This window comes from Cyprinus carpio, chromosome B7, assembly GCF_018340385.1.
Source record: "Cyprinus carpio isolate SPL01 chromosome B7, ASM1834038v1, whole genome shotgun sequence".
Classification (NCBI taxonomy): domain Eukaryota; kingdom Metazoa; phylum Chordata; class Actinopteri; order Cypriniformes; family Cyprinidae; genus Cyprinus; species Cyprinus carpio.
The window spans coordinates 29,675,129-29,691,512 of record NC_056603.1 but is presented as its reverse complement, the minus strand read 5'-3'; the positions used below and the strand labels follow the sequence as shown (position 1 = coordinate 29,691,512).

The following is a 16,384-nucleotide window of genomic DNA, read 5'->3' as shown; positions in this document are numbered from 1 at the left end:
AATATTGAAAAAATAAAACCTTGTACTCAGACAAATTAAACTTCATTTTTGTATTTTACATATACTAAGCTACTTAGCTATGCTTTGATTCAAACTCCCAACTTTTATTTTTTTTAATCAAAATATGCTTTTTACCTTGGACTGTGTAATATAATTGTATGTTTATCTTTACAGTTTTACACTTTCATATGTTACCAACAATTCCACAACAAATATAAAATATCATAATGAAATATTATCAAAATATTCACCTGACAGAGTTGACACATCTGAATGTGGTTATATTTATCTGAATTTGTGTTGTGTTTAAAACCTGAATTTGTAAATATCATCAATTACTGTATTAAAACAAATACAACAAACAGTGAGTATGTTATTGTTTATAAAGCTTTTATTCAAGATTCAAATTTAAGTATTTTGATATATCATTGGAACACAAATTATTTTTTTTTATCTCAGAACAGTATGTCTGCTGTGCATCTGCTATTGTAACAAGGTAACTTTTAAAACAACAAAAAATAAAATAATTAGTTCTTACCGCTATCCATTTACATTATAACAATCCAATTACATTCACCAGGAACTTAATATTCACATTTAAACATCTTAACAAATGAACCAAAAATGATCAGAATACAAACAAACTGTTTTATCCAGTGTTATGTTCCCTCGACCCTGACTCTGCTAGAAGTGATGACTATCAATCCACAAAAAGCAACATACGCTGTCAGGTCACATATTTAGTATTTATACATTATTAGAAAAATTAAACACTATTTTATATTAAATATCATTAAAAATGACTTGAAAACCACACAAATATGATGACTTCACGTTGAATATCAACTCATCATCACTGGCCCGTCATCACCGTCAGACAGAAAATCTGCCATTTGGCATTTCTTTCACAAAATAAATGGAGTTCATCCAGTAGCCCTTTTATTTTCTCTGTTGATGTTAGACGCTAATGGAACCTGCTTCAGGAGAATAAAATGATCTAAAAATTTCAAATAATTTCCTCAGAAATTGGAAGATGGTGTTGACATGGTTTTGACACAGGAAATATTAACATTAGGATTAAAAATATTCAGAAACTATAAAACTTTCCAGAGCATGTCTGATATTGATGTACTCTACAGAGGCGGAATGTGGCAAGTGGGTCCTTTATAGTGACAGCTGCCCCTGATACTCCCTGATTTTGTTACATTTTAATGAATATCTGACGTTGTTGACAAAAACACACAACTTTGAAACCTTATGAAACCCATGTCCTTGAAAAACAACTTTGCTTTGATGAGATATTATTAAGTGTTGCTTTTGATAAAACAAGCTCTTTTTCATCATTAAAAACATTTAATGCATTTTATAGCATATGAATGATTGAACCCTTCCCTTTGATGTAGTGAGAAGGCAATAAGTGTCATAGATTTTATATAATTAATGATAAAATTAAATTGAAGGGGATAATTGTGTGAAACACATTCTATTATTAACCCCCCATTCAATTTACAATTGAAAATATTTTCATTTTTAAACCTTATAGCAGTTACAATTGTTAGACATGTTTTGTCCCATGTCTCAAGAATCAGCAATTAAAGAAATTTTCAGCAGAACAGAGATAAACAGAAATAAATTATGATGGTATAGGCTAAATTACAACAATCCAAAGTCAGAAAACTGTCAAATTTAAACACATCTAGAGTTAAAAATGAAATTTTCTGGGAACACTGATATAAAGGAGTAAACATTTAAATAAAATTACTATGTACTGTAGTCCAGACGTTAAAGAACACAGTATAATTTTGTTATAAATGTATAGTTATTTATTTTGGATTATTATGTTATGTTTACCCCTCACAGAAAACTTTCTGCATTTTTATTATTTAAAAAAACTTGGTTTACTTGATTTTTATACCAGTTTCACAAATTAGGACATCCCCAAAGGGAGGTTTTTGGAGATTTTGTCAGGTTAAGCTCACTTTTGAGTACAAATTTGTCCCCAAAATATGATTAAGTAGGTACAGTACACACAATAAGTAAGGGATAATACAAGCAAGGGGTGCTAATGACAAGCTGACTATTTTTCCACTTATACCAAATAAATAAATAAATAAATAGGATGAAATAATTTAAACACAATAATTTGAGTTTAAATTATTTCATTATGTGAGAAGAAAGAGCCCACAGAGTGATATGAGAAATATGAAGCTAGCACAACTATTTAGCAAATTGGTTGCCTGGGACAACAGTTAATTAACGGTCAGTTTAATGGTAATTATACAAAAATATTCAACCCCAGTATGCCACAATTGACCAATTAAAGTAAAGTATTCCAGCGAGCTGTGTAATAATCACTGCTAATGCTTAGACCTACAGTTTATACACACACAATCAAGAGTACACTAATGCCCTTTAGATCTGTGTAATAATCACTGCTAATGCTTAGACCTACAGTTTATACACACACAATAAATTGTAGAGTAATACCTTTGCAAATATGATGATGAACACAGAATAACAGAAAATTCAAAAAGTACAATGATGTACTCTGCTGTTATTTATGCCACTGTAGCATCCTGGGTCAAGTCAGCTATATAGACTATGAAAACTGTCCTTGTATAAAAAAGACTTGACAGGTTTACTCAGTAATCATTTATTCCTGTAACAATGACAGGGCAAGTCAGACCAATGACTGGGTCAGACACACAAGGGGAACACTCTTTTAACAAATTAATTAACAATACTTCCCCACATCCAGGCTAACATGCCTGTAACATCAGGTCATACACACAAGAGGGGAACATTCTCTCAAATCATTAGCAGAAATGTTCAACAAAGTTCATTCACTGCAATTTACATACTGTAAGTGTAATTTATCGAATACAATTGGCAATATGAATGTGTCTAAAACAATCTTGCATACTAAACAAACTTGAAGAATTACGTAAATGTTACATGTATTATATATATGTGTGTGTGTGTGTGTGTGTGTGTATATACTTTTTTTTTTTTTTTTTTTTACAATTCATCTGGAGAAAAACTGGACAAGTTACTTATACTCCTTCCCACCCAAAAATGAGGAAGTCTAACAGGTGTGTCACATGTCAATAACAGTTTTCATCAACAATCACTCTAGGTCTAGGACCATTAATAAATCACAACACATTAACATATTTTACATGAGTGGGTTTTTGGAGTAGTTCACATGAGAAAAACCATATATACTTAGACACCTTGCTACAAAATGCATATTCTGCATACCCTCAGTGAGACACTTGGGCTTGCTTCTTGGAGATAATAAGATCAAGTCTTGGTGAAATGGGTGAGAGACTGACACGGAGAGTAGCATTCAAAGTAGCTTTCAGTTTGCTCCTTGCTTTTGATTTTGTGATAGTCACAGTTGAGAACCCTGACTCACATAAGTATGTGGTGGTGAAAGGCAATAGAAATTTGATTGCCCGCTTTGACAGAGAAGGATATTCACTTGCAGCCAGTAACCAAAATGAAGCAAGGTCAACCTGAGTGAGTTTGAGTTTTAGGCTACTGTCAGCTGATAGTTCCATTAGTTTGTTTTCCAACACAGTGGAGAGAGCCATGTCTTCTGAAGCAGGATCCACAGAGAATGGGTCCAAAATCCAAAGGTTTCCATGTCGAGGGTCCTCTGGGAAGTAGTCAGCAAACTTTTGAGACAATTGAGACAAGTGCTGGGTTATAACACTTGAAAATGTGCACATGAGAAGAGGCTTCAAATGTTTAGATTTGATGTGGAAACATGTCAAATCGTCCCTCCTTGACTCTTCTATTCCAAAGAATGAGTTTTTTCTTGAATCCCTCAATTTTGTCTGAAACCAAAAACACTGTGCTGTTTCTGCCTTGCATTGATACATTCAGCTGATTTAACTGATCAAATATATCAGATAAGTAAGCCAGTTTTGCACAGAATTGATCATCGGTGTAATGCTCAGCAAGAGGGGAGCGTTGCTCTTCCAGAAATGTGTTCACTTCTTTTCTCAGTTCAAAAAGACGATTAAGCACACACCCTCTTGAAAGCCACCTTATTTCACTGTGGTACAAGAGCTGCAAATGATGAGCATTAAGTCGTTCACACAGAGCTGCCAAACACCTTGAGTTGAGTGCATTTTTCTTAATATAGTTTACAGTTTTCACAGCAATGTTCATGACCTCATGCAGTTCTGGTGACATGTGCTTTGTTGCAAGACTTTCCCGGTGCAAGAAACAGTGCGTCCACTTTGCTTCTGGCGCTCGCTCTTGGATTTGTTTAACAACACCGCGATGTTTTCCGGTCATAGCTGCCGCGCCGTCTGTGCAAATACCTGAGCAGTATTTCCAATCAAGACCTTTTTCAGTGAAGTACTCATTAAGACAGTGCATAACATTATCTGCCGCTGTTCTCGTTGGAAGTTCTTTGCAAAATAGCAGATCTTCACAAAGATTACTGTCCATGCAGTATCGGACAAAAACTAACAGTAACGCGGAGTTGCTTATGTCCGTCGACTCGTCCAGCTGTATGGCAAAATAAGGGCTTGCCTTTATTCGTTCCACGAGTTGGCACTCAATGTCATCGCTCATATCAACAATTCGCCTAGCCACGGTGTCATCGGAAAGTGGTATTGACTGAATTTTGGTTGCAGCTGTGTCACCCAGTAACTCTCGACACATATTCACAGCACTTGGCAAAATAAGTTCCTCAGCGATAGTAAAGTCTTTCTTATTACGAGCAACACGAGCACCAACCATATAGCTAGTTTTCAAGGTGACTTTTGATTGAGTTGATAATGATGTTATGACTTTTTGTTGAGCCTGAAGCCCATCTTTTTTCCTTAAAAAATATTCTTTTGGCTTCTCAACACTGCCCGGGTGTTTTGAGTTCAAATGTCTCTGCAGCTTTGATGGTTTTAGCGCCTCATTTGACAAAATTTCTCCACATTCAACACACTGCGCCTTCGGATTAGTCTCAGTACCTGCCCTTATAAAACCAAATTTAATGTATTCAGCGTCGTACTTTCTCACCACACACTTCAAAGCCTTTGCTTGCACAGGCCTGTCTCCCAAATCTGCTTTTCTTTTCAGAAAACGATCCATATTACAGTAACGGAATGTTACTGCATCTGATTGAACGAACGTTCAATCTGACGTTGTGACGTGATTGGTGGTGCGACATTTAAACATAAATTAGCTTTTAGATAATGCATCTTGACTTGACTTGAGTGTTTTTGATCAAATAAATTCATAAGAACAATTAGATAATTAGAAAATAACAAGATTTGTCAATTAAAAAATAAATAAAAATGTATTTGTGGGTAGTCTACCACTGCCTACACGGCCCACCAGATGGCGCTCCGAGGCCCACTAGTGGGCCGCGGCCCACCGGTTGAGAATCACTGGTTTGGCCGCGGCCCACCGGTTATTGTCTCAACAACATTACTGACAGGAAATGGCACTTCATCCACTTCCTGCCAAAGCACACAGACTCTGTGATGAAAAGAGATCTTTGAAGGTGTAGATGAATGAAAGTAACAGGAGAAGTGGATACGGAGGCAGTGAGCTGTCAGCTAGTTCCTTAGGGAATGACTCTCATGGGCATGAACACAGAGGTCAAAGACAGACAAAGTCTGGAGGACACTGCTCTAATGTGCACACATCAGGATTTAGGCATCTAAAGTTTGTCCAACACATAAGGCTACACTAACCTACTGAGGGGTAAATAAATGAACCCTCAGTAAAGGTTAAAGAAAGAAGGGACTTCGTCAGATCTCCTTCCTGCTCAGGAAGGAACACATAAGGGTGGTTTAAGTGGATCTGACCTCCTTTAGAGAAAGACAGACAGAGAGGGAGTTATGAAGAAAGTCTGTGACTTTGGGGGAAAGAAGTATCATGGCATTCTCATGGTAATTCCAATGGGTTTTCTACCATGGTTTCTATCTAAATGCTGTAAAAGTAATCAATATGTGAGAAGTGAGTGGTTTAATCCAAGTCTTATAAAAGAGACACAATCTCTTGTGGACACATTTTATTTTAAGAACTAATTCTCATTATTACTTAACATGCATATTACCAGCATATTGTATGTAAGTCAAAATCTTATATACAGCACCTTTAATAGTTAACAGTGAAAATGTGTTCCTAAATCTAAAGTGTTACCCGGATCATTGATAGACACACGTGAAAACTGAAAGAAAATTAAGATGAAAGAGTGAATACTGGTAAAAAAAAAAAAAAAATTACAAGGGTATATCTGCAGAACTGGCAGTGTAGTTTTTGTAAGAGTTTAATTTAGGGGTTGACCGATGTGTGTTTTTCAGGGTCGATGCCGATACCGATTATTACAAATTAAGTAGACCGATAACCGATATTTTGAACCGATATGTGTCTGGTGTAAAAATGAAAATTAATGTTAAAATTAAGAATAACAATGGCTGCGGCAAAAAAAAAAAAAAAAACTTTCTTTAAATGCTTTTAAATTATTTTATAGACAAATTGGTTTTGAAAATGACCGATACAATAACCATTAAAATGCTTCATATCGGTGCCGATAATTGGTCAACCCCTAGTTTAATTTATCTTCTTATTAAGTACTTTTCTTTTCTGACACTCTATACAAACAAGTATCATTTATAAACTTGTGACTGCTCACATATGGTTCATTTCCAGCACTATATACAGGCTCAGGACAGAAGGAAGGTGCAATGAGAGACAAAAATGGAAAGATCATGTGCAAGACAAGCTATGTGAAAAGAAGCACAGTGTGAAAGTCACAAATAAAAAGAAGATTGTGTTTGTGTGAAAGTATAACTGGATGGAAAGAGAGAAGGAGTTTGTGTTTGTGAGCAGTTGGCTTTTGCTGGAGCATATTTGTCAGTGTAAGGATCAATAGGTTTGGCAGAAGTCTCAAAAAAAAAAAATGTGACCACACTGGAAAACATAAGTGCTGCACACACACACAAAGTCACTGGTTTAACCCTCACTGCAGCTCTTTCCTCTCAGGAATTTAGACTGTCAGTCAACTGTGTGGCCGCCTGGACTCAAAGGCTTCATTTAGAAACTCGTTTGCATAAAAATTCTATGAGGCTTAATTTTCTCTCCCATTCATTTCACATGCATAATTAGCCAGTGAGCTCTAGAAGCCTTCCGTAAGAGTGTGCGTGTAATGTATGAGCAGAGAAAGTGTGTGTTGTCATGAATATATGTGATCAGACTGTGCAGCTTCAGCACATTTGCAGGTCTATATTCAAACTGGCCTTATGTGTGTGTCTGTGTGTAAATAACAGTAAGTTTGTCACTGTTATTATTCCGAGTTCGTGGGACTTTAAGCTGGAATTCAATGCTGAAATATGAACTCAAGGGAGAGTGAAAACTGGAATGGCAAATGGGCAGCAGTCCCATGTCTTGAGCTTCAGCATGTTTTGTGTGTGTGAGACTGTTATGAATCTCTGTGACACAGGATCAATTTCACAGAGGTGTGTTATGATTCCATGAGCAAGGTAAACACACACTGCTGCACACACACATACTGTACAATGGCACACAAAACGGTCAATTTACGTGAGAAAAAAATAATATTATTTCATTAATATTATTTTTTTTGTAAAAAACATATTATTTTTAAATCAGACTTATTGAAAACATGAAAACAGACTTATTCAGTGCAGACTAAAAGCATACACTCTCAAATCTCAAACTCATTATTAAATATGACAGACTACAACCTTTACAACACAAATGCTGACAGCGTAAGCTCACAAATCCTGCTTCAGGAGAGAAGATGATCTCCCATCTCAAAGAAACCCTCTGACAGACGTCCTCCTGCATTACTGTCTGACCTCAATGTCTCTCTATAAAGCGTCTTTATACTTCCAGCAGTCACGGTGTGTCTCTGAGTTTAAAATATTTAAGAAACGATCCTATTACGCACTCTGTTCCAGTCATGGCTCTTAAGGTCTACACAAAAACATACAGGACACACAGGATTGCTAACCCTACCTGTTTTTCCTCTGAAGACATCTAGCCTCTCCATAATAACATCCCCAGATGGAGGGAGAGTTAGAGAAAGAAATGCTCTAGCGGCACAGACCTAGAGATACCAAAATCTAAGGTGGGAGTGAGACACTGGGCGAGAGAGGGAGGGAAGGAAAGAAAGAGGCAGGATACATGAGCACTCAGTGTTTAAGCTTGTCCCCCTCCCCACCCTATTGTCAACGCAGCACTGCTTTTTCCTTCCCATGCTCACAAGAGCCTTCCTGTCCTGCTGGAGGTGACAGCAAAACAACCAATGAGACGTCTGGAAACACTCACAGGCGATCACAGCAGCTATAAAGACCACAAAGTCCAACAGAACACAGCCACACTATACATTAACCAACCGCTCAAGCAAAACACTTACCAGTGTCCAAAATTAACACTTGCCCAGCATCAACTGGTGAGTTCAATGCACATGGATGGTAACTTTATAAAGAAATGCAATTAAAGGGATAGTTCACTCAAAAAAAAAAAATTGTCACAATTTAATCACCCCCATGTCGTTCCAATCTTATGTATATGGTTCTTTCTTATGTTGAACATAAAAGAATATATTTTAAAGTATGTTGGTAATCAAACAATTGACGGTCCCCATTCACTTCCATAGTATTTATCTCCCTAATATGGAAGTCAAAGGGGACCAGCAACTGTTTGGTTCTTCAAAAATTCTTCATTGGTTTTTTTTTTTTTTTATTTTGTGTTAGAAATTTGTAAGGGTTTTTATCTGCTTGGTTTTTTGTAAATTTTTTATTTTTTGTTTTTTGTGTGAAAGATCTTTTAAAAGATATTATAAGATATTTTGTGTTATTTACATTAGAGTAATTTTTATCTTTTAAGTACTTTTAGCGAAAAAACAAACAAACAAAAGTTTACACATGATGTTTAAAGAAAATAAAATGTCTAAAATTAATATGGTGACATTTACACTACTGTTCAAATGTTTGGGTTCTGTAAGATTTTTTTTAAATCAAAAGGCTACTTTTAATTAAACTTGAGTTTAAAAAAATCAAATGAATTCTTTCTGTTCATATAGGAATCTTGTGTTATGTATTATGTATTATGGTTTCCACAAAAATATTAGCCAGTACTGTTTTCAACACTGATAATAAGCACTAATACAGCATATTATATTGATTTATGATGGTTTTAATGTTTTTATTAGTGATTATTGTTTTTAATACAGCATATTATATTGATTTCTGATATTGATATTCTTAAAAAAAATATATAATAGAAAACTGGTATTTTAAAATGTAATAAGCACTAATACAGCATATTATATTGATTTCTGATATTGATATTGATAATATTTAACAATATTACTTGTTTTACAGTGTTTTTTGATTGTGTTATTTTTGTCTTGTCTACATGTAGCTACCAAAACAAAAATCTAAAAGAGCAAAATCGTGATGTCTTTTGCCTAACTGAGAGATGGAGACAGCTAAATAATATGATTTTGAAAAAGACTAAATGTAGAGTATATTTTTTAATAAAAATAAATGAAAATCGAAAAATTGAGGTGGTGGGGGTGGGGGGTGAGTAGGGGGTAAATCTTTGCCGTTCATTCTGCATTGGCAGTTGTAGCAATGTGAAGAGAATTTTAGCCCCTGAACATATTGTGATTTCAGCTAAATAAAAGGGTGCAATTTTATTCACAGAAATGCAGATACAACATAAATACACATAAATAGATAACTAATACATAACATGACACAGAAAGTTTCATTATATGACTGCCATCTAACCAACAGCTGCATTTATGTGTCCAAACTGCTCGTGACATCCAAGGTTAAAGACACACAGATTAGGACCACTATCTCACATACACAAAGCCAAAAGCACAAATACTCACACCAGATATATCTGTGTTTTGGTACAAAACAATCAGAGCCACCAAACCAGTGGTGAGAAAAACACTCTTTCAAGTATTGCACACGTTGTACTGGTCAAATACAGGTTTCAAGTATTTTCACACACTTGTAAGGAACACTCGGCGCGTCTTACAGATCATCTGCTTGAATGTAGTCAATTTCTGTTTATATACTATATAGAAGATCACTTATATGCAGTTCTATGAGGTACAGAGAACTAAGACATCTCATAGGTTGACACAGGAACACACAGGCACACACACACACACACACACACACACGTACAGGCAGCATCGAACAGGCTTTCAATTGACTGGCAATACCACCTGTCCGTTGCCATGACAACAGCTGCCCGGTCTCACACAGCAACACACAGCTCTTTCTCTCTGTTTATGTCAGGGTACAGCCCTTCTCTGAGAGCATGACGTCAGACTGGAAGAGAAAAGTATGAATGAAAACAATGTGTTTATAGAAAGCAATGTGTGTACAGAGCACTGTGCACTCCAGACATTACACAAACACACACATACATCACCAGTTGCAATATTTGAGGGCTAGAGCTGTGCTCTACCATCAGTAACTTGATCTAAAACAGCAGACTGCACACTCAGAGCTAGTGGCATGAATCAGAATCAGAAATACGAATCAGAATTATAATACAACCTCTTTAGTCCACATTACTGAAATACACTGCATGACAGACACGTGATCCAGAATCTTCCAGTGATTCAGATTCAGATCATTTCAGTACACTGAAAAAAAAAAACATTTTACAGCGAACCCTGGATTCAGATTCTAAGCTTCAAAATAAGATTTATAATAGCTAATAGCTAATGTCAGGAATTGCAATCAAAAACCAAATCAGAACTACTTTTTCTGATTCTCTGATTCAGAATCGTTAAGTACACTGAAAAAATACACTTTACAGCAAACACTGTATCCAGAATCAGATTATGAGTTGGGATCAAAAATCACATAACATAAAGAATAAAAATCACCTTATTCTGAATCACTGGTTTAAAACACACAGCACACTGTGCACACAAAAATCTGGATCCAGAACCAGAAGTTAGTATTAGTAATCAAAAAACACTGATTCACTGATTCAGAATCTTCAAGTACACTGAAAAATACACTGTGCAGCAAACACTGGATTCAGAATTAGAATCAGAAAACAATAAGATTTAGAATAAGAATCCCAAACGGTATCACTTTATTCTGACACTAAACCGATTTGAAACCATCTACTAAAATATAAGTCAGACTTAATGCTGTCTTCAGAATCAGGAATCAGAAATAAGAAACAGGATCAGACATGATTTGGAAAACCAAACAGATTCAGGAAACCGTCACAATACATTGCACAGTGGATTCTAAATGAGAGCCAAGCAGCATTTAACAAACCAACATTAGGAGACAAAGAGTCGTGTGCTGGATTCTGCTCCGTAAAATACCATGAAGCTGCCTTGTTTTAAACACCATACAGGCTCAGCTGGTGAGCTGTTGCCATAAATAGGTTAATCTATACTTAAGACGTGTACGCTTTTGTGTCTCTAAAGCACTGGAATTTATCTGCATTCTTATATCTTAGGAGATTCTGAAGAGTGTGATAGTGTTAAGGAAGATGTATGTTTGCTTGTACCCGTTTAGTGTGCATGTGTGTGTCCTCTCTAATTCACAGATAAGAGACAGAGTGAAAGCTCCCCATCTCCACACTTCCCTCCGCCTCTGTCTCTCTCATCTCCCCATCCTGATTGTCTTTTCCAACTGCCATCACTCCTCGTCTGTCTTAAACCTCTCTCCTCCCAATCCATTTCCCGCCACCCCTTTCCCCTCTCCTCTCATCTTTTATTTTGTTCCTCATTCTCTCTGATCCTCTCTGACTCCGGCTGTCTTCTGTGTCTATGTGGGTACACGCTTCTTAAGGCTTGTCACTTCTTTGGTCCATTCCTTTTCTCTCTTTTTTGGATAAAAGGAAGAAAGCACAAGAGGTTTCAAAGAGCTCACAGTGATAACGAGAGAGCGAACAGTGATTTTAAACCAAGCGGTGACCCTGACTACAGTAGCAACACTGATTAGCCACATGAAACCGGTCATGAGATTGATATCCTTTCACACGTGCACATACACACACACACACACACATAAGATGACATATACAACACCTGAAGTGATTGTAAAATAAGAGCATGGCATTGTGAAGTGTGATGTAGTGCAAGAATGCGCGTGTGTAAAATCCGTGCACATGTCTAGGTATGACAAAGGTGCATGTGTGTGCGCTTTACCTGTTGCCCCCTTGGTTTTGTGCCTCCCTTTGGCCCGGCGTTGGGAATTGCCCATTGCTCCGTGTTTCCTGTCCCAAAACATCACCTCATCCCAAGGTTGAAGCCACCGGATTGACAATGACTGAGAGTGTGTTAGTGCGTCTATGTGTGTGAGCACGGCAGCGCATGCATGTGCGTGTGCCCGCCTGTCACGGAGAAGTTGGCGAGACTGAGTCTGTTTGTTTGCATGAACGTGAGTGTGTGAGGGTGCGTGTGTGTGTGTGAGTGAGTGTGTGAAAGAGAGAGAGAGAGCATGCGCCCAATCCAGTTCGATTCCAGCCAGTCAGAGTACAGGCTCTGCGTTCATTTCATTGAGAGCTTGGGAATGTATGGATGTAGGGAATACCAAAACGAGGAGAGGGATGGAGAGGGAGAGAGAAAGAGGGAGGGTGTAGATAGAGGAGGGAGGTGGATGCTTTATCACCACTGAGTGATTCTGAGGAGAGGTGGAGCCGCTGCGGTTGAAGGGGGAAAAAAACACATAGCGAGAGGGGCGACAGAGGAGAGACTCAGTGCACATGAAGAACATTTTCACATGCTGTACTGTGACCATCATCAAACCATTCAATGTTTTCTTCCCAAGAATTTGAAAAAAATAATACCACATTTTATGGCAACCAAACGAAACGAAACTGAGTCACAAAAAAGGAAAAAAAAGAATAGTTCACCCAAAATTGCAAATGCTGTATGACCCGAATGACTTTCTTCTATGGAACAAAAAGGAGATATTTAGAAAAATGTCTCAGTGTTTTATTTTCCATACAATTAAAGTCAACGTTGTTTGGTTTCATTATGGACAAAATATGGTTCTTCAGTTCAATACCTTCTAAATCAAGATCTCAACCTTTATATCGTCACAAAATATAAAGTGTGATATCACTCAGCTCTTTATATGAAGTTGGATATACAGTATGAGTGTATAGTAAATCTCAACTGCTTGGTTGCTTGTATCATAACAAAATGTAAAGTATATTACTGCCCAGCTCTAATCTGCTAAATGTGAAAATACCTTCAAAAAAGTCTTGAAGATATGAGACATTATTAACATTAACCTTAAGGATATTCTGTAAAGCTGCTTTTAAACAATGTGTTTTGCTAAAACACATTAACTTGACTTTTGTCAGGAAAACTTTAATAATTAAGGAAAATGTAAAAATGCAAAAACATTTGTGTGTTATGCTCAATCATGTCTTAAAGTTGTTATACAATGAAAGTAGCGAGATCTGTACAAGATCTGTTCTTCTGTATTGTGACGTACAACTGAATGATATTGAAAATGGCTGGATATTCATTGGATGGAGCCAGATCTAAATGCCATCCTGCAAAGAGAAAGGAAAGAAACGGGGTTTAAGTGGACTAATTGATTGGAGAGGTCTGGCATACGTCACCAGAGAGAAGACTGTTGTTTCAGCAAAAGATCGAGTTATGACATTTTGGTTAATTACAATTACAAGGTAGAAAAAAAAAAATTACAAACGGATGCATTATGCATGGATGAATCATTCACAATAAAATCAATAGCATGCATTTAGGAAATAGGGTGAATTTCCATTAATGTTGACTTTAACCTTGTTTTCATTTTTCAGGCATTTTGTGAGACCTCATTGTAATTGTTTGGTCTGCTTTCGCAACACTGTACCACAGTCATGCCAATGAAGACTATGAGAGCGTGAGAGAGAGAGAGATGAGGGTGGCCATGATAGAGAGGAGGACAGAGCAAGGAGCAAAGATGCGGCAAACAGGGAGAGAGTAAGGGAAAAGAGAAGGAGAGAGAGATGAGAATCACAAGAGGCAGAGAGCTGGAGAGGAATATTGAGAGGAGGGGAGGTGGAAGGAGAGAGAGCAGACGCGGTAAGTAAAAACAGACGCTATAGGCAAGAAAGGCAAATAGAGAAAAAGGGTGGCTCTTGGTGAGAAAGGTGTTGTAAGGCGACAGCAGTGATAGTTCACCACTAAATACAAACACACAAAGGCATAGATCTACTACATAGGAGCTTGTGTGTGTGTGTGTTTACTGGAAAAATTTGTGATTGGTAGAGGAAGGATGCTTCCCAAGGACAGATGACTGTCAGCCCACTTTTTCCTGAAAAGGATGAGATAGGAACTGAGGGATGGAGTAATAAATAGCGGAGGATAATAAACGAGTGTAAAATCCTGTTATGAGCCTAGGCTGCTTGTGAGAGCAGCTTGCTGTCCGAGCTGCTGACTGGCTGCACACACACACACACACACACACACACACTGCAGTGGAAAGGGCAGGTCCCTCCCTCTACTGCAGACTGGAGGTTTAGCATTCAAAGCCACAACACTGTTCTCTATTATCAATTCATCACAGACATCTGTCTGGTAAACATCACGTGCCCCGCCCCTTCACACACACACACACACACACACACACACACACACACACACACACTCACACAGAGGTCACATCTGCAAATGTGTACACTCACCTGCTCTCACAAACCAAAAGATGCAGTGTGATCGATACACACTCTCATGACGTCATACTTGCACATTTTACCACAGACACACACACATGCAACTGCCTTCTTGCAAAATAGATTTAAGACCAGAGGGAGTGAAGAACTTTTAAAAACATATATTCATAAGAACATCACACACAACATCATGTATACTGCGAATGAACACAAAGTTTTAATCTACACATACATTTATAAAACAAAAAGGCAGGTCTTAACAAAAAAAAAAAAAAAAAAAAAAAAAACACCTCTCTCTCTCTCTCTCTCTCTCTCTCTCCCTCACACACTGCACACAGCAGCACAATGATTAATCAGCAGAGCACACACTCCAGTGACCAGAGCCTGTCTCGTGCATGTTGATAATACACACACACACACACACACACACACACACACACACACACACACACACACACACACACATACACAGTTTATACATTTATAGTTTATATATCAGGTTAAATTATATTTTCTATGTCCTGGCCCCTACCCTTAAACCTAACATCATCAGACTGAAATATAAATATGATTCAGCTAATTTATGAGCATTTGCAACATAATATTCAGGGTATTTGATTATATTTTATCATATTAGTGAGGCCATTTGCCCCTTGATAGTATAACCAAACCTGTACACACACATACACACACACACACACACACACACACACACACACACTAAACATTCGAACTGTGTACTCAGTAATCTGGAAAATCACTGGGGATAATATATTCTCAAATAAAGACCTGGCAAAGCTAAATTTTCATATAGCACACAGTGAATATGACATCAACTTAAAACAGCAGGTAACTTTGGGTGACTAGGCGTCCCAGGACAGTCCAGTATTTCAGCTCTAATTTCTTTATTTGCTGAGTGATAGCGCAAGTAGTAGTCTTCTCATACATAAGAGTTGTCTAATCAAAGGTAGCCAATCACAGTTCTTATTAACTTGCACTTAGTGAAGGGTGGGATCTAGTGTCAGTGATAGATACTGCAGAGGAGATCAAGTTGGACATGAAGATATCAAAGAAGCATGTGTGTACATTTAACGAGGACCTTTAAAACGTAATTAAACTTAAAATTAAGATAAATTAAGATACAGCATTTGTGGAGCTCGCTTTTCCACTGCAGAGGCCATTTAAAAGACAATATCTAATACACTTCCACTGGATTCAAAATTCAAATCTCAGACATTTAATAAAACACCCACTCATACCTGTAGGCCCTCTCCCCCACAAACCCAAACACATACAGGGTTTACTCTTTCACCTCATATACCATGTCAGTGTTTCCAGGACCCTCTGCAGTGATCAAACCTTCCTTTAAAAACAGGAGAGCGAGGAAGGAAGGGGCAGAGGAAGTGCTCAGGCAAAGACTGGCTCAGTTGTTGAGCGCTCTGCACAGGGCAATCTGAGGTCAAACACACACACTGACAATAACATTACCTAAGTAAACACACACTGCACAATTACACACACACAAGTCTGTTTATGTACTATTCATGCACATTCATACTCACTCATGAATACTTATGTTGCTGTTATACAGTGGAGTTCAAAAGACTGAGACCACATTGAAAATCTGTGATTCTAATTTGAGCCTGGAATTTGACAGAATGTTTTAGAATTTTGAAACATTTAAAACTAAGAAACATGAAACAAATGAAAA

The 16,384-nt window shown here is 37.3% G+C and overlaps 1 protein-coding gene across 6 annotated transcripts in view; it reads right to left on the bottom strand.

Moving 5' to 3' along the window:
* LOC109091242 (NHS-like protein 2) overlaps positions 1-16,384 on the bottom strand; it is a 78,929-nt gene that overhangs the window by 28,409 nt on the left and 34,136 nt on the right. The window contains exon 1 of one of the 6 annotated variants that reach the window (XM_042728285.1): positions 12,194-12,939. The exons of 4 other annotated variants lie outside the window; for them this stretch is intronic. In XM_042728285.1, coding sequence (XP_042584219.1) covers positions 12,194-12,275 — 82 coding nt within the window. In that variant the 5' untranslated portion in view covers positions 12,276-12,939. Of the gene's footprint in view, positions 1-8,001; positions 8,336-12,193; positions 12,940-16,384 lie in introns of those variants that run through there. One more of the 6 variants, XM_042728286.1, reaches the window with a different exon arrangement.